At 46.4% G+C, this 27040-nt stretch overlaps 1 protein-coding gene across 35 annotated transcripts in view; it reads right to left on the reverse strand.

The window, feature by feature from the left end:
• The window catches only part of RBFOX2 (RNA binding fox-1 homolog 2), a 287058-nt gene that overhangs the window by 6319 nt on the left and 253699 nt on the right, over positions 1 to 27040 (reverse strand). For 8 of the 35 annotated variants that reach the window (XM_074271549.1, XM_074271546.1, XM_074271547.1 and 5 more), the window contains 8 exons: positions 22665 to 22757; positions 19633 to 19693; positions 13216 to 13269; positions 13000 to 13092; positions 11855 to 11987; positions 8348 to 8387; positions 1281 to 1369; positions 830 to 902 (listed from right to left, as the gene is read on the reverse strand). In XM_074271549.1, coding sequence (XP_074127650.1) covers positions 830 to 902; positions 1281 to 1369; positions 8348 to 8387; positions 11855 to 11987; positions 13000 to 13092; positions 13216 to 13269; positions 19633 to 19693; positions 22665 to 22757 — 636 coding nt within the window. Of the gene's footprint in view, positions 1 to 829; positions 903 to 1280; positions 1370 to 3166; positions 3199 to 5503; positions 5547 to 8347; positions 8388 to 11854; positions 11988 to 12999; positions 13096 to 13215; positions 13270 to 19632; positions 19694 to 22664; positions 22758 to 27040 lie in introns of those variants that run through there. The other 27 variants (XM_074271548.1, XM_074271538.1, XM_074271539.1 and 24 more) reach the window with 12 other exon arrangements.

Here is a 27040-nt window from a genome sequence, read left to right on the forward strand (position 1 = left end):
ATCCCTGTTAACCTAAGCCTAAGTGGGCAAACACGGCTTCCTGGACTCTGAGGACCCCACGATGGCCTTTTAAAGTCTTTCAGTTTGCTCGTCATTCTTATTTCATTTTAAATAGCTCCCAAGGAACACGATCTCCCAGATGCAGAGACTATCCCCACATCTTAGGTGACGATTCAGTGACGAGGGTTCAGGGTTCAAGGCCTTACCAGGTTTCTAGGATGCACCAAAGCCTTTCTCTGTTAAAATCTCAAAGAGCTCAGAGTCAGCTCCCTGTCACGGCGAGGCTTTACAGGTGGCCCTTTATTCCTGCTCTCAAGGAAACCTATCACCACCTGCCACTTTCTGCTAACTCTGTGCTTTTCAAGGAGCTCCCTGGTTTTACTTTGGTCACTGATCAAAATGTCGCGCTCCATTACAACGAGGAAGCACCATTACGCAGCTTAACTCTGGGCCTCGGACATTGCCCACCCTGACTCAGAAAGCCCCCGAGCCCAGGAGGACCCTTGGTGATAACCTCCTAGTGGGCACAGAAAGCTTAGACACCACACCAGCAATGGTAAGAATACTGTACGGATGCCTATGAGCAATATGGGAGGCAACAAAAATGTGTTCTTTTTTCCTTCCTCCTCATCCCCTCTTGCCCCATCTATGCGGCCCACTGGGCTCACCCTCCCACAAGGCACAAAGGGGGGGCAGGAGGTAGTTTTAATACTTTGCTGGGGAAAGCTTCTCATATTACCCACTGAATCTTTTACCACCCTGGGTCTTCTGTAATCTGTGAAAGAAAGAAAAGGAAAGGAAAAGCCTAAAAGAAGGAAAACCTACTTACCACAGCGCCAACTCCGTAGCTAGCGGCAGGGGCAAGGGCATGGTAGGGGTCTGCTGTATAAACCCTGCCATAACTGAGAAAGAGAAAAACAGTCAGTTTCTTTATGGAATGGGAGAGATCTGGGGTGATGACCTGAAGAGCGGGTTTGGGTCTTATAAATATGAGACTGCCTGGTCTGAGGTGGCCACCCCGGACAGTCCTGACTGGGAGAAGCTACAGATGCGGCCCCATTCTCGTATGTGTTAGAGGGAATGCTGGGATGCTGGCACAGAGACACAGACTTGGGGTTCAGGATCAAAGGGGGAAGAAAGTGGCAAGCTGGAAGAGAGGGGCTCCATGGCTGGGCTGCGGTAGAAGCCACAAGGACCGAAGCCTTTTCTGGAGGCACCGAGGGGCAGGCTGGCCCTCTCGGCATCACCCTCAAGGGGGTGGCCCAGCTCTCACTACATACCCGTCGCTGTAAGCGGCTGCGGCGGCGGCAGCGGCTGTGGCTGCTGTCGCAGTAGCAGGTTGTGCATATCTGTAGGCTGCATATCCACCCTAAAGGAAAGAAAAGAACTGACTTTACAGAGACCTCTCCCCACAAAGGGGCAGACGCATCCTCACACACACGCACGCACTCACACCCATCCACGTTACCACACACACCAAGGAAAGGAAGTGTTTCAAACTGCATTTGTTCCCATGTTTTTCTTTTAGCAGAAAAGTCAGCTTCACTCTCTGTCCGGCTTTGTTCTTCAGGCCACTTTCCTGACAGAAATGACTCCTTAAATTATCCATGCAGTGGTGGCGTTATCTCATTGTCCTTTTTCCAAATTTGGGGAGGGGAATATTAATGAGAAGTTCAAGTTCTCCATAGGAAAAGTCAGGTCTATGGTGTGTATGTGGGAGTGGGAGTGTGTATCAGAGAGAGAGAGATAAAGAGGAATCAGATGGAGGAGAGATGGCAACCATTTCATTTTATTATAAAAAAACAAGCTCTGAACAGGGTTTTTGAGAGAAAGAGATGAAAGAGATGACAGAGATGAGAGAGAGACAGAGAGAAATGACAGAGATGAGAAAGAGAGAGACAGAGACAGAGACAGAGAGAGAGAGTGTGTGTTAGAGAGAGTTTTCTCCTTCCAAACATAAGGAGGTAGGAAGATGTTTAAAGTGTATTTACAGTAGGCAGTTCCCGCTCTGTCTACAGTGATTTCATGTTCTGTAGAAGCAAAGTGGACCCTCTGGTAAATGACAAACTTTCAAAGAACGGGCTGTACCGCAGCAATCTCAAAATTGGGGCTGAGCTTCCCAAAAGCTGATAACCATCTGACCATCCCCAGGGCCTCGAAGCTCTGTTAGCCTGATGGCACTGCGCTGAATTCCCAGAGGCTCACCAGGGGTTCCAGGCTCTCACTGATTTCCAAAGGGCGGGGAAAACGGACACCCTGGAACTGGGGGGAATTGGAAGGACAAATGATGCCTGCTGTCCTTTTTGAATTATACTGTAAATCGGCACATTGGTGACAGAGAGTGGATTCGGAAAGACTCATTCTCTCTCTGAGCCCCCAGTGAATGTTTCAGGTCTGAAAAGGCAGATAGATTGTTTCCCCAAACATTCACTAGCAAATTCTACTGAGCAAATATCAAGGTTTTCGTGGAACATGAGAACAAAATGCAGTTTGAAACAAAAAGCTTCTTGTCATCATCTCTTAACTGAGGTTTATCTTCAAAAGGAAAAGGGGTAAAGACTGGGTTCAGGCGTGGGAGGGAATATGGCACCACGTTTATTAATCACATTAAGAACTAAGCATGCTGACATCTGGAGCTAAAACAACCAGCAAAATCACCACGTTCAGACTGTATTGGCTAGACTATCTATCCCAGCATTCTCTTGGGACAGCCGTTTGCCCTAGGCGCTACCACAAGCTTGGTGAAGTCACAGCCTCGATTACTAGAGCGTGCAGCCACAACGACCTGGTATTACGGAGACAGTCAGTCACCACTTGAGTTAACATTCCATCCCCTAACAACTGGCCCCCCCAGCCCAAGGAGAGGAAGTCCTGCCCACCCTAGCCCCTGGTCCCACACCACGATGTTAATAATTATAACAAGCAATAACCCATCTGTTATATCAGAGAAGGGAACAGAGACTCCACTGAGAGATTTAGAGTGAGGTGCTAACATGTTTTCAGCTGACTGCACGAACAAACAAACAAAAAGAGGAGAAATAATCCATTGGATATATGGAGTCATGAAATAGCTGATGTGTATTGCTTTGAACCATGCACTGATGCAAAAATGAAGCAACCATTAATAAAAATTAAAAAGGACATATGTATTTACACACAATCAGACCTGTCCGATCTGAAGCTGTTTGCAGAGTCTATCTGTGTATGATTTGAAATAAAACAAAGAGTGGGAATTAGCATGGCCCAATCAAGTTTCCAATGGAGTGGAACATGTGGACAGCTTCAGGGAACTGTGGGATCCGAATAAAATGGGCCTGGCTGAGCCCAAGCCAAAGAGAAACGGCCTCCTAAAAAGGGACGGCTTCCTCAATGCTCCGTCTGTCTTTCTGCATGCCCGTGGCCGTTCCGCTCGGGAACCAACCCTGCCCTCTCGCACTGCTCCCTTGGCCCGAGCTCTTAGCTCTCACATGGTGGGCTGCTGTCCTGTAAGATTCCCTGCGAGCTCTGCCAAACCTGCCTACAGCTCCTTCCTGATCCACTCTTTGGTAATTACGGCAAACTCTGCTCCTACATTAACTTCAGTGCTTGTTGGAGAACCATCTTTTCCCACCGTCTCCTCTCGTCCTTGTTTCCAGGCAGAGGCGGCCCCCAAGCTCCTGCGAGGTCTCTCTCGTCCCAGCTCGGCCTTTGTCTCCGGCTTTGTCAGAGGCAAGAGGAGTGGTGTGGGAGCAATGCGGAAGGGCCCTGACAAAAAGCCACTCTGCCTCACACCTGCCGTCCCAGGAGCCCCAACTGCTTCTCTCAGAGTTCCTAGCCATAAAGAGCTCTGAGGCTGGGAATACAGATCACAGTTTACATTTCCTTTCTGTCTAACGACTGCTGCTTTCTGAATCATTGATTAAATGTCTCTTGCAGCCCAATGTCACAGACAGATCTGACCAGGGTGAATACCATACACAGGGCCCAATTTTCACCAAAGCAGAAGCTTCCCGATATAATCAGTTTCTGACTATCCCCTCGGTGAGCCCAGCTGTTGTGCTCTCCCTTGCTTCTGTTTTTCTCCAATCTCCAAAGTAAATGAACTTTCTGTTTGCTCTTAGGTCTGCAGTGAAACAGGGCTTTGGCAAAAATGTGGTATCAAGACACTCTTCCCTCCTTCTCCCTGCAGTGAGAGGCCCGGGCAGAGGCGGCTGTTGGGAGGCCTACTAACAGATCACGTCCAGGCTACATAGGGAGGGCAGGGGGTCGGAGGGCAAAGGGGAAAATAAGAAAAGAGCCTAGGGAAGAGGAGCTTCCACCATTGGCAGGATTTATCCTGGGTGTCTGGGAGTCACTTCTCTCGTAAGCTAAACATGCACAAAAGGCTTCTGGGGTCGGTGCCGGGATTATGGAGTCACATGTTGATTTTCTGTAGCATGTGAATAGCACCCACTGGAAATGGACAGTGCAGCCCTTAATGGAAGCTGAAACAGTTCTCCCAAACCAGAGGAATCAAGACCGTCTGGTATGGACCGGTCCGTCCAATAACCTTGGCTAAAACCCAAATAAATCATCTCAGAGAAGGGTCTGGCTATGACCCACTTGGTCTATGATGCTTCTTATAATTAAGATCGTGACAGGAGAGGACACCCGAGTGATAGGGTAGTCTGCTGGACAGGGTGTCAGACTTGGGATGGGGGAGACCTGGGCTAGAATCCTGGTCCTGGCTCTGACGACAATACTGATGTGAGCAGAGGTAAGTCGGGTCCCCTCTCGGGGACTCAGTGTCCTTCTCTGTAAAATGGGGACAATAAGTCTTCTATTCTCTATCCCATGGGGCCCCAACAATGGGAATCGTTCTTTCCTATCACTTCTGAGCCTACTGGCATACCCACAGAGTCAGTAGACTCTGTAATGATTCTTCCATGTCCAGCTTCCTATGCTACGAACAGGCCTTCTTTTAGCTCATTATTGCACACTAATCTCTCTGTCCTTTCTGAGAGCCGAGAGGTAGAATGGGGAGGAGTAGGGTACAGGGGTCCGGGCACGCCTGCACCGTCGCCATGCCCGCTGCATCCTCCTTACGTGTGCTGATTTGGGGAGTTTGGGACCCCAAGTCTGGCTTCTCAGTTCCTTCCCATGCTCATTCTCCCCACTAAGAGGAGGACAATCAAGACTGATCTGATGTGCTAAGGCGCCAAATAAAAGGGCAGGCTCTAAATAAAACACTGTGGACAGAGGTGAGTGATGAACGAAAGGGGTGGCAGCGATGGGAGCGGGGCCTCTGGGCTGCCTGGGGTCAGGACGAGAAGACAGGTCTAGAAGCAGGCCCGTTTTGTGGATGAGACACGGCTCTGTGCAGTGCAGAGGCAGGGGGCCTTTGGCCACATGCTCACAAGTCTCCACTGTCCAAAAAAAGCCTCTGTTCCCATCTCTAATGTGGAGCTGGAATGGTTAGTAGAATTCAATTTTTCCACTGCAATCCACAATCTGATTGGTTGGCAGGTCACACTGGCACTCCTACCTGAGGTATTTTAGCGCTAATGATTGGTTCCTGTAAGACTATTCTATAACAGAACACAGGGAGAGCAGTTCAAAAAAACACAGCTGTGGAAGGAAACAATCATACAAGCGGCCGCGAAGGGCCCAGCCAGCCTTTTCTTTTCTTTGGATGCAAGCATGCTTTTCATGGACAGAGCTGAGTCTCCGGAGCAGTTTGTGGTGCCCGTCGTGTGTGAATCAGGGGCTGCTGCTCCTGCCCTCGTGGCCCAAGGAGAGGAGCCGCCTGCCTGCCTCCCTCCTGCCCACCCTAGGGAGGGTCTTTACAAAACGCAGGCACAAATAAGCTTGACTGGCCTCCAAAGGAGAAGGAATTGTGAAGGAAATGAGAGGCCTTTCAAGGGAAAAAACATGGTTGGCAGAGATGGCTGCCTCAGGATAGAAAAGAAGAAGGAAAAGCAGGTCCGTAACTCCTATCCTAACTTTATGACAAAAGGAAGCTGAAACAACTACAGGCAGAAAAAACCACCTCTCTGGCCTTCCCCCAATCTCCTCTGGGTCTTTTCTGTGACTTCCAGCAATCTTCCTTGCTCTCTCTTCCAAGCTCCCCCCTCAAGAAAGTGGCCAGAAGGTCCCCAAGAAAAGCTTCGGCAGAGGGACCAGGAGCCTTATAAGGCAAGATCACACTTTAAATGCACCCCTTGCTTCTCCTCCAGGGCAAATTTAAAAGGCCTTGGTATCCTGTGACCGTGAGCCCACCGGGTCTGGCTTTTTTCTCAGGGTTCAAGCCCCTTCTAGGATTTGCACACACAAAGGGGCTTTATGTGAACTTTCAAAAAAATTATTTTGATACCTTTGAAATCCTGTTTTATCTATTTTATGTACTGAAACACTCTCCTCTGAAAGAGCACCTATAGATAGGTTCCACCAGATTGCCTGCCCACAACCGAGACCAAGAGGCCCGAAGGCTCAGCAATGTGGTCACTGATGAAGGAACATCCTTGAGGGATGGCGAGGAACAGTAGCACCCGGTACCAAGGGCAGCTGGGTTAAGATTTAGGGAACGGCCCCCTTCTCAGTCCCAAAAGGTAGGACATGTCCAAGATGTGAGAGGCTCCCCCTAGTTTTTACACAGCTGGGTTATTAATATAATGTGAGCAGGATCATTTGCATAGTAAAGAGACCCTAGAGGCCACCGAGTGCAATCTCTTCATTTTACAGAGGAGGAAACTGAGGGCCTGCGAGATAAAGGGACTTTAAGCAAATAATTTATAGTATTTTAAGGAAATATGTGTAGCAACTAAAAAATCTGGAAGTTAAAAAAAAAAAAAAGGTGAAAGAGAAAATCAAATCTATTTATATTTATGTTTTACCCAAATATCCCAATGTGAGATATTTGTCTCAACAAAACAATTCTGGGAAACTATATTTGGGAACAAATATAGGTGTTTCATGCAAGTGAATATGGGAAAATGGAAGAAGTCTTATGCAAATACACAGTGAACTGAGCAATTTGGTGTAAGGAAGAATTCACGTTCTTTAAGCTCAAGTTTCACTGTGAAACAAAAAAAGAAAAAAGACATTTCTCAGTGCTTTTTTTTGCCGAGATGAACCGAATACACAGAAAAGTGTGACCTTTCAGCAAGTCTGTGCACACAAATACTCTGTGTAGAGCCTACTCAGGTCTGTCTCTGAAGGCCATTCTGTAAGCAGGAAAGCTGTGGTCCACCAACTATCAGAGACAACTGTCTCTAACTTAAGCCCATCTCCCAGTATTTTTAGTTAGGCTATTTTGGACGTTCACAGCTTTTGATATTCCACGTGTCTTCTCGAAGGACTGGGGAAAGACTTTCTTGTTCAAGTATCTTGATTTCCAGAAGAGCCCAACAACTTATTCTTACTGAGTAATTGCCTACGGTCAATTTGGGGTGACTCTAAGCAACACTTCAGGTAAGGGCCTAAGGCCTCAGGGAGACAAGATGACACCGAGGGGGCACTTTTCCTACCTTGATCGATTATGACCCTGTCACCACAATTTCAATTCTCTACAGTAAGAGAGTGGAGCGGGAAGTCCTGTGGATAAAGGATCCAAGCTAAGAGCTGAGGTCAAACAATACATGTCCAGAAAAGACATCTCTCAGCTGACCTGTCTCGTCATGGCCAAATGTTTGCAAGGAAGGGAGGTACTGGTTCTGGCATATTCAGGTTCTCACTGTTAATACTGCTTCTGGAGCACTCTAAAGGAAAGGGACAACCCAGGGCAGGGCTGGACTTCCTCTGGTAAAGTGTATAGCACTCTGACTCATCATGACTCCTTCAATAGGGTAATGACTTACACTCTTAAACTTAGGGGAACATAAGGGTCTAAGACCTGAGTAGGGAGGGTCTACTGCACAAATCAAGACTGAAAATACCTAAAGAGGGAGAGAAACAGAAAAGAAAGGAAAGAAAGGGGAAGCAGAAAAGGGTAAGGAGGGGGAGCAAGGCTGAACCAATCCTGTTATTTACGTAAGGTACATAGGGGGAGGTAAGATAATTTTTCAATCATCTCTCGGGTAGCTTAGTGACCCCAGAGAATGCCTGTGCATGAGGAAGGGAGAAGAAAATGTTCAGTCAACTGACCCTGGCAGTTAATGATCAGGAAACCCAAAGGCTCAGGTCTTTCTTGCACCCGGGGGGCAAGCGCAGGGACAGAGAAGCATGCTTGCATTCTTAACTATATAAATATCGATGTCTTATGTCCACAAAGAAGAGGAAAAATCAAAGTAAATAAATTATATTCCAAAAAAACCAAACCAAACCAAACCAACAGAAAAAAAAAGGCTGGCTCATCAGGGGTTGGGGTGAGAAGGCCCCAGTGTGTACTTACATAGAGGTCAGCACCGTAAAATCCGTCCTGGTAAACCACACTGCAGAAAATCCACACAAAAACAAGACCAAAAAAACAAAAGAACAGAAACACGTTCCGGTTATTGAGGACGGCAGCATGCACATGCGCTGTACACAGGCAGGTGATGTATGAATCCATACCCTGGGCTCTGGGATCAAGGGGGACACCTCCATGGGCTCGCACCCGGGAGGCGGGGGGCCTCAGGAGCTTCTCTGGGACATGCAAGGAGAGGGGGGGGGATGTCTATAAAGCTGGGAACAAGTAAGCTGAATGTTCTTCACATAAAATAAGGATCAGACTCCAGGGGGGGACCCCATTATAGAGGAGGCAAAGAAGAAACATTTTTATATAATTCTGAAATATTTTGAATAAATATAATGCTAAATAAAGAACAAAACAGAATAATAATAAAGGCCTTTGAGAAAAGGGGTTCATGTGGGAAAAAAAAAGCTCAAAAGCTCCCAAAGGGCTGTATTTAGATGCAAAACAAAGTTCAGAATAATATTTATGATTCTGTTTTCTGTGTCGTAGCTACATTAAAAAAAAAAAATCTTTTGATATCCATACATCACCTGCTTTTACCCTGCACATTAGACATGCGATAAGATTTGGCTGATCACACAAGCATGCAAAGTATTATTATTCAGCTTTTAAAGAACCAATGCAACACCTCAGAAAAACAAGTCAATCAATTCTGACCAAAGTAAACAGAGGAATGTAATTAAAAACAAAACAAAACACAACCAAAAATACCCACAATGCATTGCTTTCACAAGCAGAGATAATGAGCTAAAAAGGTTAAGGTGATTGGGCCCAAGGTCTAAGAATTGAAAGGTGCAGCAGGATCCCGACTAGTAACAACAGAATCCAAGGTGGGGAGGAGCCCCTGCAAGGCCTGCAGGGCGGCGCCCTGGAGACAGGCTGAGGTGGTGAGGTTTCCAAGCCTGGGATTCGCTTCCCTTGTTAGAAAAGGAATTTGCAATGATGGATGGGCACTGGTTTGGTTTCTGGGAAACGTTAAGACTTGTGCTTGTGAAATCCGAGCCTTTTAAGGTGTCTGTGTGTGTGTACGGAGGCTGGCCAGCGGGGAGATGCAAGCCGGGGCTCTCTTCTTCAGGCCTCCGACACAAGCACCGCTAGAGCTCGGATAAAACGAGAGAAGGAGGGAAGAGCTCCTCGGGCAGCTGAAGGCAGAGCTGAGTGCGGCAGGCCGGGCTCAATTTCCCGGCACGGCTCAGGCTCCAGCACTCAGAGTTTTTGCTGGGGAAGCGGAGAAGAGGAGGACTCGGCGGTCACGGCAGAGAGAAAGCTCCACAAGCCTCTGCGTGTCTGATCTCTGCGTCCGCCTTTGGCCACAAGGACCCCTCCCTGGGTTCTCAGCTTCTGGGTGTCTGCTCACCTCTTCCATGCTAGTCTACGGTCTCTCAGTTTCACAAGTCAGTTCAAGGTTTAAACTGACAAGGCAATGTGAATCTAAGTGGCTTTATAGGCAAATTGCTTGCAAGCAGACGGCTAAGAAATTCACTGCAAGGGAGTCAGACTTGACATAAGCATCTTTGGCTATTTTTATGAAGGGGATTAAGGAAAGCCTTCAGAATTTTCTTTTTTCAGAGAAAGCTGGTGGAGCCCAAACCGTGTCCAGAATACAGCATGGTCCCACTCCATCACTCCTAGGGAAATCTAACTAATAAGATTCCAATATTCTGTTTGGAAAGCCACTATGCATGATAAACTTTGTCATTCAGCTCTTCAAATAAATCTAGGCCACTGTCATCTTTCTAATGTAGGAAGACTGTTTCATAAAAGAAAAATAGGAAATCAGCGTCTGACATGAGGCACTGCGGTCAGTGGGATGAGACCGAAGGACAACATCCCGCAAGAGAAGAAGGACGTCTGTGAGACCTCAGGCTTTCAAGTTTTGTCAGCCTACTGAAATCACCTATTTAATGGACTAAAAATGAATTATCCATCTAAGAGAGTTAACTCAGAGGATCATTAAGCTAAAATGTTCCTAGCAAGCTCCATGTGGGAAGCTTCGCTCTGGAAACACAGTGATGATGACTCTCCTGGACTGACACAAGAGACAGTCCACAAACCAATTCTCTAGGTAGTAGTACATCTAAAAGACTTCTTGGGTTTCCTTTGAGTGCTTCCTGGCAAATCGCTCTGCCTGTTTTATTAGTTTTTTTTGAAAAGAGAGGTTGTCAGAGGGCAGAGGTTAGAGAACCAAGTTTAGAGAACCAAAGAGAAAAAGTTAGTAGCAGCAAAGGATGGAGATGGTGAAATGCGTGGGAACAGAACTCTGGGAAGCGGTAAAGAAAAGGTCACTCTGGTGACTCTGCAAAGCAGCTTCTTTCAGATGGCTACTGGGCCTGCCCCATCAAGGTGCACATCTGCCTCGTCCAGCACTGGGCAGAGAACGATGTCACCAGAGAGCAGGAAGACCTCTGACTGTTGCTCCTATCGACCCATTTGCTCCTTGTCAAGAAAATAAAACTCTAGGCTTGTAGAAGACAGACCACGATGGTGACTTGCCCTTGGCCGCCATCTTTCTGGCCCGGCAGCAGGCTACTAAGTGGATGCCTCAGTGAGAGCTGGAAGGACGTCCCTTTGGAGGCCGGGACAGGATGAGAGCCCTAGGTACTGCCTGAATCCAAAAGAGAAAGTCCTTGGAGTAACCTGACTTACAGAAAAGCACACTCCACCAAAAACCCCGTGCTCTTTCAGCTTGGCGTCAAGAACCAACCCCAACAGAACCTGCCGCCTTCGCTCCTTTCCCCCAGCTCAGGAACAATGGATCTGTTTGTTGCTAGGGAGACCTTCCACTGCACAAGGCACCCTCCGTACCCCAAAATCAAAGGGCGAAGGATGTTCAGCCATGTCAGTAATTTTACCACCGTTCGGAAGGCAAGTGCAGTATAATTCCTCCTACTTCTCCCTCTCTCCCTTCATTCAAATGGACTTGGTTCATCTTTGAATTAACCTCTTTTAATCTGTTTCCTACAAAGAAAGCAAACCCATTGTGGGTAACTGGCTCTGCCACTTCCCACGCAGGCAGCACGACCCAAGGAGATGGCATGGAACAGGCTCAGCCCCAGGACGGAGTGGGGGAAAGAATGGAGGGAGCAGAGGCAGTCATGGTCTGTGGACCGGAGCGCTTCCTTTTGTTTTCTTGAGACAGAAACGTTATTCCGTGTTCGTGCGATGCTAAGTGAACGCCATGCTAACACACTGCTCCTAAACGCCAGAAGGCACTGGCTATGGTCGTGAGCCACCCCCAAGATGGCTTAAGGCTATCCAAATGAAGACTTAAATAACCCAACGACAGTGGATTTAGGTTTGGGTTCTGATGAGGTCACATTCTGGTTCAGACATCCAAGCAAATTTTGCTGGGTACAAGACACTGTGCTGGGAACTGTGCAAGAAGGCTACGATTCATGTCCAGTTGCCTAGGGGGTCCATTTGATTGTGAAAGCCAGTGCTTACCCTGGATAGGCAGGGATGGCTGTTGGAGGTACCGCTCTGACTGCGCCGTACACCGTCCGCCCTCGGCCCCTTAGGTGGGCTCCTCTGAATGCGGCTGCTGTGGTGGCTGCAGTGGGGTAAGGGAAGCCAGGAACTGCAGGGAAGACAAGGAAAAAGATGAGAGAACTTCCAGCTTTTCTCTTCAGCAGAACATCCGCCCATCCTGGAAGAAGGCCCCGGCACGGCTCAGGGCTTCTCTGAAGAGACTCTGTGGACAAAGCGTATTCTGTTGTGTCACTATGGGGTTCTTAAGGAGATGGAAAGAGAGGCTGGGCAGGGGGTGGGGAGCAAGAAGAATGTTTCCATGCTCAAAGAATCAAAATGGTTTTCACTTCCACCCTGGGATAGTCCAGACCAGGAGGCAGGAGGTCTCCCTGCAACATCATGCCAGGAGAGGATTTGGGGAGGTCTCTGAAACCAGGCTGAGCGTCTGGTTGCAGAGGGGACTGGTGAATGACAGTGTTTCTCAACATCCGCCATGTCACATATATGGTGACAAGTTCTTATCAAAGGACCTTTTTGTGTGTGACTAAATAGAGACTGTACCTGAATTTTCTCTCATTAAGGGTTCACAATATTGCCTCTGAGGTAGGCAGGGGTCAGAAACCTTATCTTCACTTCTTAGAATTAGTTCAAACTCAGAAAAGTGGAGGACACAGGATGCCATCCCTGCCCCTACTCATCTACCCTTTCGAGAAGCAGAAATGCATGCAGGGAAACTCATGGGAAGCTAACCTTCTTCTAGCAAACATGTACAGATCTGAGATTTGGGGGCTCCAGGCCCTGTCTGATCACACTGCATGGTGGAGAAAGTTGGCTTAGGGCAAAATGACATTTAAGTTCCAACACAACTGTGATTGATAGCTCCAGAAAGTCATCGTGGAGACAAGCAGCAGACCTAGGGATTTGAAGGCTGCGGGCTGGGGATGGGGAAGAATTTGAGGAGTGGATGTGAGCTACGTGGAGGATCACAGCCACGCTAACCCCTCAGCCTCACCACCCCACCTCCCCAAGGCTTCTCCCTTGACTGGCCCAAGGCCCCAGGCTGCACGCACATCACGGGTGTGCGTGGGGCCAGGAGCTCACAGGGCTGGGGGGCTACTTACTGATGAGCGGAATGTAAGTGTTGATCCCCCCCCTTCCTGACAGGGGCACTGCCGCATCATTGCCTAGCGAGACATCTGCTTGAAAACTGGAGGCTGCTTTTGGGTTTCAAAGAACAAGGGAGAAAGAAGACAGAAACATGAGGGAAAATAAGCAGGTCCTGAGCCAGCGAACACCAATTCAGGAGAGGGACCGAAAGGGCAGAGTGGAAGCACTACCTGCATATAACTCAGGGCCATAGACCGCTCCAACCACTGGGCTCAGCTTCCAACCTGAAATGGCAAAAAGGAGAGCAATCACAACAATGCTCGCTTATGGAAGGCTTAAGGCCCACCGCCCCACCTGAACCTCTCAGGGAAGCAGGACCACTGCAGAGAAGACCCCAAGAAGGGGGTAGTGAGCAGTGAGAAAACCCAGGAGCATGGGGAGGGAGGTCCCTGTTGCCCCGAACACTGCCCTGGATTCTGGCCTGGATCAGGGCCAGCAGCAGTGTGCCTCCCCTTTGGGGTGACCAAAGGCTACCTAACCTAACTGGCTGTGTCTGCAGTGAAGCCTTCCTGAGGCCGGCCCGGCGGAATGAGCGGGCAAAGGCCCCTCCTCAGCACGAGGGGGAAGACGGCGGGCGTCCTGCCACCTCGCCTGCCTGCATGTCTGAAGCTCCTTCCAAATGGGAGCAGCTTCACTTCAGTCGGACTTGCCGGCCGACCCTCATGAAGAGTGATAAGTGGGGCACACCCTATGGATCAAAGGCTGTGATTTACACAGCATCAATAAGGGCATTGCCCAAAGCATCATCTTCTTCAAACAAGAAGCCACCCAACCAGAGGTCTCCCCAATTTCTACTTGGACAGATTCTGGATTCCTACCCGTGACATAGCAATTCGATTCAATAGATGTTCCTAAATGCTCATCACATGCAAGTTCTTTGAAGAGTTGACACAGTCTCTGCCTTCAATGAATTTATAGTTTAATGGGAAAATAAGATACACACCCAAAAGTATAATAAAAAGTAAGAGTTGTTTCAGCAACAAAGGAGGTCTGGACAAAAAATGTCCTGGAACACAGAAATCATTTCTGGGGGAGTTTGGAGTAAAAAAGAGGGAATCTGGAAAAGATTGATTGAAGATGTATTGCTCGAGGTGGGCATCCCAACAAGAAGAGCCACGTAGAAGACCCGTGCTCTTGGCATGGAGCTCAGTTTGTGCCAGTGCATGAAGAGAGCTCTGGGAAAGGGGGCACAAAGGGAAGGAGGCCAAGACCACGGGAAAGGCTGGCTAGTGCTAGACAGGGAGCACCACCCTTTTTGTGGCAGTCATTCTGGAGAAGTCTTTGGCCCTCTTGTTTAGAATTGACTTCAAAGGAAGCTAAACAGGTCAAAATACAGTCACTAAAATATTTTTAGAGAACCCTAACAAGTTCACAGAGCAATTGAGCTAGAATCCATTGGTCCTCAAATAGTGGGTTCAGGAACCCTGCATTCTGTCCCACCTGCAGTGAGCAGTCCTGGAAGGCTTTTGAACAACAGAGTAACAGAAATGGAATTATGCAGGAAGATAATTTTGGCAACTGGGAAGGAAAAAGTAGAGTAGGACGGTTTCCTTGGAGGAGGCCATTAGGTAAGGGGGAAGGGGAGGCTTGAGAACTTCCTACTTGTGGGATGGGAGCAAGGACAGGAGGGGAGAGATGGGACAGGGAAGACAACTGCAGGAAGCAAGAGAGAGCCAAAGATGCCTGCAGGGCTCTAGTCTATCTTCCTGACTCAGGGATCTTCATCTTTCTCTTTCTGCTTCATTTCTCAATTGAGGGGTGAAGACTTCACAACTTCTGAGGTCTCTTCGAGCAATGAGAGCATGTAATATAAGTCATAATTTCCTTAAATTCTAACAGAAATTGTGATTCTTTCTTGCAATTCACAAGTGTAAAATTTCCCTGAAAAAACTCAAAGGGTATATACAAATTTTTGTTAGATCAGGGCATCATCATATAAATGGGCCAAACCCTGGGCTGTGTGAATTCTTTGCTTTAAAGAGACTATTCCCATGCTTGCTTTCCGCCATAGAGGAACACCAAAGCTGGCTTCTTTCTGGCTTCAATATCTCCTTAGCTTGAATATCAAAGACGTTTTTTCTTCCAAATGTTCTAGTCCAAGTCTCAACAATCACTAGAAATCAAGAAATGCACTTACTGGGAGCCAATGGGCCCAGCAGGCTTGAATTCTAGTTCTGCCCTTTCTACTGGGCTACTTAGGCAAGCTTAACTTCCCTGGGCCTCTGCTCTCTCGTTTGGATAAGCAGGGGGGCTGGGTGGGATGGCCTCCAAGTTCCCCCATACCTTGGGAGTGTTGATCTTATAAGTCCTTAGGCGTAAGCTAAGGAGCTGTCATTAAGTTACAGTGGCACAATGGTTGTGTCCCTGACATCCCCTGGGGATATGACTTCTTCATCTATAAAATGTGAAGGCCGCTCTGGCTTCAGTTAAATTGGAGAAGCACTTATGAAGCACGTAATACTGGTGGAGGGTACCGTGGAAGTCCATAAGTTAGATAGGAAAAGAAGCTCAAAGGCTCCCATCAGAGAGAAGGAGAACAAGAAAGGGAGGTGAGGCTCCCATCAGAGAGAAGGAGAACAAGAAAGGGAGGTGAGGCTCCCATCAGAGAGAAGGAGAACAAGAAAGGGAGGTGAGGCTCCCATCAGAGAGAAGGAGAACAAGAAAGGGAGGTGAGGCTCCCATCAGAGAGAAGGAGAACAAGAAAGGGAGGTGAGCCATTCACAGAGGGAAAAGGGAAGACTACAGAATGGCCCTCAAGCTGAAGCAGTTCCGCGGAGGCTGACTTCCTACGGACAGTTTATGAGAGGACATGGACACAATGAGAGAGAGTGGATGCTTATTATTGGGATGATGTTACTTTACACAAATAAGTTCAAGATAATCTGACAAAGGAAAGGCCAGAAACCATTTGAGGGAGAGCAGGAAAGGTTTTCTGGAGGAGGTGGCATCTGACAGAGCCTTAAGGGAAGCTAAACATTTTAAGAAGCATAGAGGATATATTTCAGGGATGGAAGATGTACACAGAACTACAGTGGTGCTGGGGTATTAAGGAAATGGAGGGAATAACATTAAATTAGGCTGTCCAGAGGACTGAAAAGAGACCATGGAGAAAACAGAGCTGGGCAGACTATTCTGACTTCTGGGATGCCGATTGCTTTGGAGCTAAGGACACAGAAACTCCAGAAAAGTCTGGGGAAAGTTTATGGTAACAGATGGACAGCGAAAGTTCTCAGAAGAGCCCTTGGAAAAAAGGCTCACCACCAAATCTCTCCCTTTCACATTAATCCTAACATATATAGAAAGCTTTAACATTCACAAATTTGTTACATACATTATTATAACTCATTTTATTTTTTGTTATTTGTGTACATTTTATTCCATGGCCTTGTGGGCCTGGCCACCACCATACAGAAGCACCTTAAGAGTCCTACTGCTGGACTTCTATTTGTTCTCCTCCTAATCTAGTTGGAGCTCCTTAGGAGCCTTTTCTGCTTGTACCCTCAGTGTTTAGCAGAGTACTCAAATGCTCATTTATTTAGTTGTCTGACTGCACAATCAATTTTTAAAACCAGATATTGCCATATCCTCGTTCCCCTTTTACAAATGAAGGACCTGAAGTCTAGAGAGTTAAGTGACTTGCCAACAGAACTATCTTAAAATAAGCCTTTGTCATCTCGTGTAAATTTCTAATTTAAAAAGGCGTCTCAATGACTGCAGTCCCTCTGGAGAGTCTTTTTTAAGAGGCTTACGTCCAGAAGCAGGCCAGTTGAAGATAGGGTTCAACTTTACTGACAGGTCTGAAGCTTCCCCATTTTAAATGCATATGATAAAGATGGAAGTTTACGGTAAGGCTGGTAGATAATAGAAATTCTGTTGACAAACAAAGTGACATTTTTCAGGGAGCTGGCTCTTGTGTTTCACATCCATCTTTAAACCTCACTCCTGCTTTCCAGCCTGGTCCTTGGGCTCCCAATTAGAGAAGCTCGATCATTTCTAGACCCAAATGTTTCTCACTCTCCCAGAGGCAGAGAGGTGAAAGGACAGATCAATTGAGGAAAATCCTAAAGCACACACTCTGACTGCAAGATCAGGCTTAACTAGTACACTGTGGAGGCTCAATGTTCCATGGCCTGAGTCTGCAAGGGCCAAACAGGTCTTTTCAGCTTCTAGGGCCTCAGATGATTTAGGATCACTGTCCAGAAAACCTCCAACACAGATACTCTCTTTGATCCTCTACATTTGATGGAAAGAGAAGAAGTGAATTGGGTAAACAAGTTCTAGGGTAAGGCTAGGAAGGCTCATTTATCAGTCAGTTAAAAAGGAAAGGAGTACATCAGACATCGTCAGCTCTTCAGATGTACGTGAGGATTAGGTCACTGTGTTTTTACTGTTTCGATGCTACGAGCAGCCCATAACCCACAGATGTTAATGACCCCAGGGCCACGAAAAATAACCACGGCCTTGAATGAGGGCAATGCGGCACCCGCCTGGCTGACTCCGACTTTAGCAAAGGCCGACCAACCAGAATTTATCAAATACATACTGTGGGCCGGCCCAGGGGGTACAATGACAAAGAGCGAAGCAGGCCCTGCCTATAAGGAGCTTCTATGCTGCTGCAGTCGTATGTGCATACACGGACACGGGCACAACACACACATGTAACCTCGTGTGTGTAGAAGAGGATGCTAGTGCTGCTTCCCGAAGGAGAGCAGGGATTCCCTGGCAGCATGGAAGGCACACATTCCTGGGAGATGACAGGCCCAAGGAGAAGGGACAAGAATTGGGCTCCCATGAGAAGGACGTCTGTCTGTCTGTCTGTTTGGATGAGCATGAGAGGAATCACTGCCTGATAAGGCTGGAAAGCCAGGATGGGGCCAAACTGCCTTCCCCCGCAGAGCTCAGATCTGATGCTAGAAGGAAAAAGGAGCTGGAGGATGGGATGGGGGGAATGAGACCCAAGCGGCCCCTGCCACAATCTCTGGGAGGGTGCACGGGCAGAGGGAAGAGTCCAGGATTTGGTGGGAAATGGAAGGATGGTTGGTGGTACCTCTGGGAGAACAGGGACATTTTGGAGAGAAGGATGTGATGGCAAAGAGCACGGGCTCTGACGCCCATGGGATCCTCCAGAGATGGCCCTGGGGGAAACAGCTGTGGGATTGAACACAAGAGACACTGTGATCACCAGCAGAAGTAGTAACTGAAGCCCGGAGCCCATGAGATCACCGAGAGAGAGGACGTAAAGGGACGGAAGAACTCTGGGGAGCAGGCTGAGTGAGGGGAGTCACCATCGGCCAGGGGAAACTAGGGCCGTCCTCCTCTGGTCTAGTAGGGCCTAGACAGGGATGGAGAAGTGCTGAGGGCTTGATGGAAGATGCAGGACACAGTAAGGAGTAGGTCAGCTAGAAGAGGTCAGGGTTTGAGGGGCTGAGGAACAAAGAGGCCCAGATCGGGGGGTTGGATCCCCCAGTGAGGCCAGGAGCTGGAGCAGAGGGAGACAGCGAGCCAGGCCACCTCCGGGCTGCTGATCTCAGGACAAGTTAAGAGTATTTTAAGAGGTCAATGCCCTTGTGGTCTCCTCTGGCTCTAAATCTATGATCTTTGGAAGTCCAGTTCAACTCCCATTTACAGATCAGAAAACTGAGACCCAAAGACGGGCACAGACTTGCTCAGAGTCTCACAGCTATGGGTCTGAATTTGAACCCAAATTCTCTGAATCCAAAGCCAGGGACCTTTCATTCACACACACAGGGCATAGTGGCATAGCCACAACAAAAATGATTTTTTTCCCCATAGAAAAAGTGCATGAGAGAGATACTATACTCTCTCTTTGGATCACACTTTACTGAGAGAAACCTTAACTGGCCACCAATTTCTACACCTGCTCTGCTGAGGGGGAAGTATTTGGGAAGGGAGGAAATAAGCATTTATATAGCACCTACTATGTGCTGAGAACTGTGCTGAGCATTTTGTAAATCTTATCTCATTTGACCCTCAGAGCAGCCCGGTAAAACAGGCACTATTATCATCCCCATTTTATGGGTGAGGAAACAAACAGGGCTGACTCACTTGCCTAAGGTCACACAGCGAGCAAGTGCCTGGGGATGAATTTGAACTCAGATCTTCCTGACTTTGGGCCCAGCTGCCCACCCATTGTGCCACTGGCTCAGGTAGATGTCAGGTCTGATGAGCATGGGAGAGTGGACAAAGTATGCAGATGATGAGAAAGATGCGATAAATGCTTCTACTAATGGAGGAATCAAAAGCAGCCAGAAGTATAAGGTGCTCACTGCACATGCTTGACTATGTGTGTAAGAGCATCATAAGGCCATGGCACATGGACAAAGTCTGGAATAATCTTAAAGACTGAAGGAAAATAATTTATATTAATAATAATAAAATGATATGATTATACCATATAATAATAATAATAATAATACTTAGTGAATATCAGAAGGTACAGTTACATCCTAAAAGGAAACACTGCAGGTCCAGCAATGGTTTAGAACTATTTGGGGGTTTATGAAAAGATCCCTTATTTGCCCAGGAAATACATGCCATCTTCCCAAATCCAAGTGGTAAACTCTTACCATTTGCATATGGTGTGACCATCTTCTTATTGGTCATGACACGTGCTGTTGCATTATTCACCTATAAATAAAAAAAGGGAAGGGGAGGGGGGAAGGAAGCAGACCATATTAGCAAAAATGAAGGTCCCTTGATCCACTGTCATAATAAAATACTTTACGTAAAGAAGCAAAGAGCTCTTTATAAAAATGTAAATTAATTACAGTTATAGTCTTAATTTTAATAATTAAATAGTAATAAAGTAAATATAGATCTACATTTGATATTTTAATCAAATTACTCATTAAACAAGGCCAACAAGAGTAAAATGTAGTTTCTCTAGCTCCAAATGGCATGTTTAGTATCCTTTTTTGCACCCTAGCAAACGTGTGCTCATTCTCATAGGACTGACTGAAGTGGAAAAACTACTTTGAGGGAAGAATGGAAAAGTTAGCAGGGGAGGCCACTGTATTTTTCCAAACTCTTATTTAAAAGTGGCGGGTCACACGGGTCTCTGAAATAGATTTTCATAAAGGACAGAAAAGGAGCCCGTGAGACTTAGCAGGCGCTTTTCCAGTCCATCAGCAGAGGTAGAAGGCTCACTGCATACAAAACCCATTGTGATTTGAAGCTGGTTGGGAAAATCAAGGACTTTTCATCCCTGTCAACTGGAGGGTAATTCCCAACTTTCTAGGTCCAATAGCTAGTTCGTATCCGGTAATGGACACGAGACGTTTTCACGACGCCCACGAAACGCGTACGTTGTCGTGACAGGCGACAACGCACAGCTCACGTCTCTGCTCCACAGCGCTCGCCACCCTCTTTACAGAGCTCTGCGAAATTTCAAGCATTCTCAGTGCCACAGCAGTGGGTGTTACAGAAATGGTGCTGATAAAGAAAAGATGGATGGGGTTTGGAAGCCAAGAAACCGCAGCCCGTGTCAGAATCAGCCTCAAAGCTACTGCAAGGAGGGTGAAGCCTCGTCACAGAACTCAAGAACCGGTCGGCTCGTCAGGTCAGAGTGGATCTCGAAGCCGTAAAAAGGCCTTTTAAAGGAGGAGACAAACAAAAATAATAATAATGCCTTAATTCTTTCCCTTGTGGTGATAGAGCTGAAAATCGGTGCAAGGAAAGGAGCTGAAACTACATTTGCTCTCGTTTGACCCACCAAACAATATCAACATTTTACATTTAAAAAGAAAGAATGGGATACAACAATGATGAGACTTGAAGCATGCAAGTTAAAAAACACACACACAGAGATAAAAGAAAGAAAAAAAACAATCAATTTGGGAGAGGAAGGGGAAAGGAGGGAAGAATGGGTCTCACAGACAACCACTAAGATGGCGCAAGAGCCTGAAATCAGCTGCTACAGCAGAGGGCAGCACAAGCACTTAAAGGAAAAATGGCCAAAACCCATCAGAGACCACCAGTCAGCAAAGGGAGACCAACAGCGGCATGGGAGGGCAGGAAGGGAGGAAGGAGAGAGAGAGGGAGGAGGAAGAGGACAGCCAGGAGAAGGGGGAGAAGTGGAGGCAAGACAGGGGAGGGAGAGGAAAGAAAACCGACAAAGAATGGGGGAGACGGAGGAGAAAGGAGAGAGCAGAGAGAGGAGAGGGGAAGGAGCCCAGAAAGGGCAGGGAGGACACGGGGAGGGGAGAGAGAAGGGCAAGGAGCCGAGGGCTCCCAGAAGACAAGAAGGCGGGAGAGGAACCAGAGAACACACTCAGAGCCACATTCGGAAGGCTTGGAAGAGAGCGAGAATGGGGAGGGGGGGAGGGTGCATTAATAAAACCAGCCAAACTGGAGTTCAGTAACTCTGAGTAAGATGTGCAGGGAAAAATCACCATGAAGTCAGTAATCAAACAGCTCAGACTGCTACAAAACGATATGGACATCCAAAATCCAGGCGGCATTACTCAACAGCATTGAAAATAAAAGGGGGAAAGGGAAAAGGAGGGGGGAAACAACAAGTCAAATCACATTTTGTAGTGTTAATGTGAGATGGCAGATGGATTTTTCTTTCTTATTTAATTGTTTTGTAATTAAATTTGTTTTTTTTTTTTTTTTTTTTAAAGCTTCTTCTCTAGCGCTTTTATTTCACTTACCGCCAACTCGTACCATCGCCAGCTTTGTGTATAGTTACCATGGAAAGAGTGAGTCAAGTGAAGGGCCCTAAACGCTAAACCATTGAAAAAGGAAATAAAAAAAAAAAAGCAAAATATGCAGACATCTTACTCAAAACAGCGGCTTTTATATTTAATACTTTTTTTTTTTTCCTTTTTAGAGGCGGGCAGAGGAGAAGGGGCCAGTTAACCTTCACCATGGTGTAAAAGAAAACTAGGGAGCACCAGGTGGTGGCCTGGGTCACAACAGTCCTTTATGAGCTGGCCCCAGCCAAATCTTGGATTGCAGGGTTTCGTGGTAATAATTTTCAGAACTGTTTTTTTTTTTTAATTTTTTTTTTAGCAGACCGGTGAAGTATTTTTTAGAAGCCCGTTGGGAGCTTGGTCCCTCTTCCCTTCACCATACCCCGCCCCCACCCCCCAATTAAACTCTATCAAAAACAATCTCCTCCCCCTTTCTAGCACCTCACACTCATATGGAGGAGAACTGGCCTCTAAAGAGAGAGAGGATACTGGCTGGCACCCTGCTTCATTCTAGGACACAGAGTTAGAAACTGGATAGTCTTTTTTTTTTTTCGAGTTAGTTTTTTTTTCAGGTCTGATTATCAGAAATTCGGAGCCTCGCAAACTGAAGCAAAGGAAAATCAAGACAGCAGAAGGGTGAAAATTTTGGAGAAGGGGGGAAAAGAAACAAACAAAAATAAATAAAAACTTTAAACTCAAAATCCCCAAACAACCAAAAACTTTGGGAGGTGTAGGGGTGTCACTTTTATACATGTCAGTGCAGGAAGGTGATAGACATAGAGACACAAACACACACACGCACACGCACACGAGACAGGGTTCCAAATGTGAAATAAGGGAGGCAAGACACAAAAAAAGAAATAAAAAGAATAGAAAGAAGAAATTGAATTATTGAAGACATGCACCTCGATTTTACGGCCCTCTACCACGGTGCCGTGTAATTTCTCCCTGGCCCTGTCTGCATCAGCACTATTCTCGAAAGTTACGAACCCGAATCCCTGCATGCAGCGGGAGAAGGGGGGAAAACATGCACATCGTTATATTGAAGTACTGATCTCTAGGTAAATAGAGAAAAAATATCACAGTATGAAATCGACATCAGCACAACTCAGCAATACTCTCCTAGAGTCACATCTTCGGTTCATGCATGTTTCATAAAAGGAAATTAAATCCAATAAAAGAATAAAGAATTATAATCAGAACAATAGTAATAATAATAATAATAATATAAATAACAGTAATAATAAAATAAAACATAAAGCAATTGAGGCCAGACCAAAATGAAGGTATAAAGTTACTCGGATCCTACCATTAAAAGGTAATTTACAATAAGAAACTATCACTGGGCCAGCAAGGCTGTTTATTCGAAAACTTCTTTCTCACTTCTTTGACGCCCAACATTTCAATCTTCATGAGGGAATAAGAAGCACCTGAAGTTGTGAATAACTTTAGAACAAGAACAATCACAACTGCCAAGGCCTCCTGACGTCTCGGGTCCTTTCTCGGCCTAGAGGTTCCCTGATCAAACCCATAGGGCCTTTGTCGTGCACCGTCCTCTCCTCTGAGCTGATCTCTGACCCGCTCCTAATAGGAATCATTTTCTTCTTCTCCACAAAAAAGCAGGGACACAGAATCACATCTTGAAGGGGGATTCTCTGGATGGCAGGGCCAGCCCAGAAAGAGAAGGGTCATCTTTTCAGGGGAGCACAGCCCGAGTGCAGCAGGAGATGAGCCACAGACTGGGGTCTTCCTGAAAACTCATGCATTTAAATGGCAGAAGAGAAGGTGCCTGTGCTGTGAACCTGGGACTCACTGTCAAACTTACCGGCATGGTTCCAGAAAAAAATAAAAACAAGTTAAAGATGACAGAGAGATGAAATGGGTTTGTGGTCCCAGAGGAGGAGCTGCAAAAGCAAGGCCGAGGCCACGGCCATGCGTCTCCGGGAGCCCATCCGTAGATGGGCAGGTGAAGGCCAACGAGCTCGCCGCCACACCAGGCTGCCACGACCCAGGTCCACCCTGTGCTTCCCCTCCCTGGCAGGGCTGCTCCCTGTGCCGTGAGCCATTCCTCCATGCAGATGGGAAGGGGGCGGAACGATGGCATCCAAGATGGCCACAGCGGATGGCAAGTGACCGGTCAGTCTCAGGTTGGCGCTGCTTCCTTTGGACAGCCTGGTCCTTCTCTCTCCTCCTGGATGCCGCGAGGGCCCCCAGATGTGCCTGCGGTCTGGTCGGCCCACCTCTCCTACACTGTGGAAGAGTCTCAGGATTTTCCAATACAAGCTTTCATGTGACACCCACAGCCACATCATCCTCCCCAGCATTCTCTCATCAGTTCTTGGGCTACCAAGAGCATTTTGTGCTCACTGATGGTATCCGCTCTTATCTCTGAGCCCCGAGGTGAGCTACAAATTTACTGAAATGGTCAGCAGGGACAGAAGTAACCAGATTCCTCTTAGGAATGATACCACCATTCTGGGCATGGAGGGAGACTCCTTTTTTAGGCGTGCAGAGCTACCTGTATAAAGTCCTCTTTTTTTTTACTGGACGATCCCCTTCACAAAGGACGCTTAGAATTGAGAAACCAACCCGATTCAGAGAGAACCACAAAGCAATGGGACCAGCAGAGTTACAGAGAGAGTGGCTGGGCTCAGTACTCTTTGGAGGTGAGTTTGTAAACTAGGATAGAATTTCAAAGGCAAATTCCCACCCCAAAGTGTGTCAGGGCAATTCACAAGTGAATCAGCCTGTTATCAGACAGTTATCTGAACAAGCTTTTACTACCGAAAAGAAGAGCCAGATTAATTATCACCACAGTGGCTACTATCTCGGGAATAAAGAACCTTCCAATGGGACTTAAACTTTGAGGAAAGCCACTCTCTCACAATGGGGAGGTTCTTCCAGCACTTGTAAAGGTCCCATTTGTGCCTGTTTCCATAATGCCACAATCTTCTTGTCATCATCTACCACAGAATAGAATGTGTCTCAAGGAAGTATTCAGTGACTAATTATTTATAACAATAACAACCAAAATTCTTCTGAAAAGTATCACTAGGGAGCAGGAGTACCTAGAGCTGCAGCAGTAGGGTACCAACCCTGATAGGCCCACACTGGCTGCTCAAGCCTTGCCTTCTGCCAGAGGTCAGAGAGGTTCATCCCAGGGCTGGGCTCGGGGTGAAAGATCTTTTGGTCACCATTCACCAAGTTCTGTGGGAGCTGTGACCCACGCTGTGGAGAACAACTGCAGTGACATGGCCGGAGAAGCAAAGGAGGAAGCAAGGTCCTTTTCAGACTCTCAGAGAGGACTATCATTCTGCCCTCCCAGAGGCTTTTGGAGGGAGAGGACCCACGTATAAGTCAAAATAAACAACAGCCACACAGCCAGCAGGAGTGGGAGCCGGGACAAAAATCCATTTCTCTGAAAGTCTCCTTGCCTCTTCAGTCATTAGGCTACTTTTTTCTGTCTTGGGGCTCCTGAAAGTCCACTTTTCTATAATCTTTCTTCTGTTCCACAGCCTCTGTGAGACTGCCTGTGCCCCCAAAAGACTGAGTGGTGGGGTCACAAATTAAATTCTGACAATGGTCAAAAAACACTGGAAATTTAATAGTCAGGAGGTATAAAATACTATCATCTCGATGTGCTTGCTTAACATCTCCACAATAATAATCTCATACTCTAAAGCTAAATCCAACTTAAAAATGCTTCATGAACAGAAGCATCTGTATCGTGCAGAAAACACAAAGAAAACTCCATTTTATTAGGTTCTGGGCTTTCAAAGACAAACTCCTTTATGTTTATTTATGTAAAGAAATCATCTTAATTGATACCAAAACTACAGACAGTTGGGGGCATGGTGGGGAGAGAGAAGAGAAGCGTCTTTGTTCTAATGGGAACTCCTGAAATGAAGAAAGATTTCAGTATTCTGAGTGAAGCAAAGGGGGGCCTGAGAATGGCACACTTAAAAAGGAACAGTGCTTGTCCAGGACAAGAAAGAAAGGGATAATCATTCATTTGGTATATTTTGTAGTTGCTGGTAGCTTAGAAAGTTAAAAACTTTGAAACATGAAGTTATAGCAAATTATTTTTAAACCTTTATTCTCTTTAAAAGGCACAGCTGATTGCTGACTTTGCAGGCAATTAGTTGGGTCCCATGGCCAAGAAACCGATACTTTAAAAACTAAGAACAACTTCAATCATATTAAAAACCAAATCAAGGCTAGATGATCTCTAAGGTGTTCCTAGTCCTACCAATCAACGATTCTATGAAATATGAATCAATCAGACTAAGTGAGCAAAATTCCGAATAGCAGATGAAAGACGTTCTACAAAAAAATCAAGAGCGCTTGGTATCCAAACTCTATTTAAAGAAATGAAATTTTTCTTGCCCCAAATATTCTGGACTAACAACATTTGACCTAAGGATGGTTTCCCAGGTTTCCTAATTAGCTACAAACTACTACAATGGAAGATCTAACTATTAAGAAAAAAAATACATTTTTACAAGACTGAGTGGTTCTGCGTGGTTCCGTATCTTATTGGTCATTACTACTGTCATTAACTTAAGTCTCCTATCCTACAGAAGGTTCTTAATTGTCAGTTATATAGCTTGTAGTCATTTTTGCCCCTTGTTCTGGCACCATTTCCAATTAAGGGTGCTTGGGGAACCGAGTAACAGTCACCTTTTTAGTCTGGCCTCCGACTCTGCAATAAATAACAAGCAACAGGATGAGCAGTGTAAAAAGAAAAAAAAAAAAAATGTAGATAAATATATCGAGATAATCTTTGAATGTTTCCATCTCTGAAGAATGAGAAAGAAAATTTACCATGTAACTTTTAAGGGAGAAATCAAAAGCAGACGGTTCTCCTGGGTATGGCCAGAACACAGAAATTAAAAAATATAAAATAAATAAAATAAACAAAAATCAAACCAAAGTAAAACAAAAAGCCCCAAACCCAGAAAAGTGAAAACAAAAGGAAAGTAAACGAAGCCCTCTAAAAATCCATGCATTGTTAACTCTTAGTTTTAAGCATAGTGAAAAAATATTCGCCTTTACAGCGTTATTTATCCCAAGATGCCAAATACCAACCAAGCCTTATTTGCTATTACATTCCAAAATCCATCTTGCACATATTTCAAAATAAATTCCTTTTGTGGTCAATCAAGGCTCAAAGCCCTGGGGACATAGCCAGGCAAGCCCAGCACCAGTATGTCTTGCTTCTGAGGCTTGGGGGTCCGAGGCTACTGCAGCCTTCTCCCTGCGACCTTGGGAAGAACACACC

The sequence above is a fragment of the Sminthopsis crassicaudata genome, chromosome 5, assembly GCF_048593235.1.
Source record: "Sminthopsis crassicaudata isolate SCR6 chromosome 5, ASM4859323v1, whole genome shotgun sequence".
Lineage (NCBI taxonomy): Eukaryota > Metazoa > Chordata > Mammalia > Dasyuromorphia > Dasyuridae > Sminthopsis > Sminthopsis crassicaudata.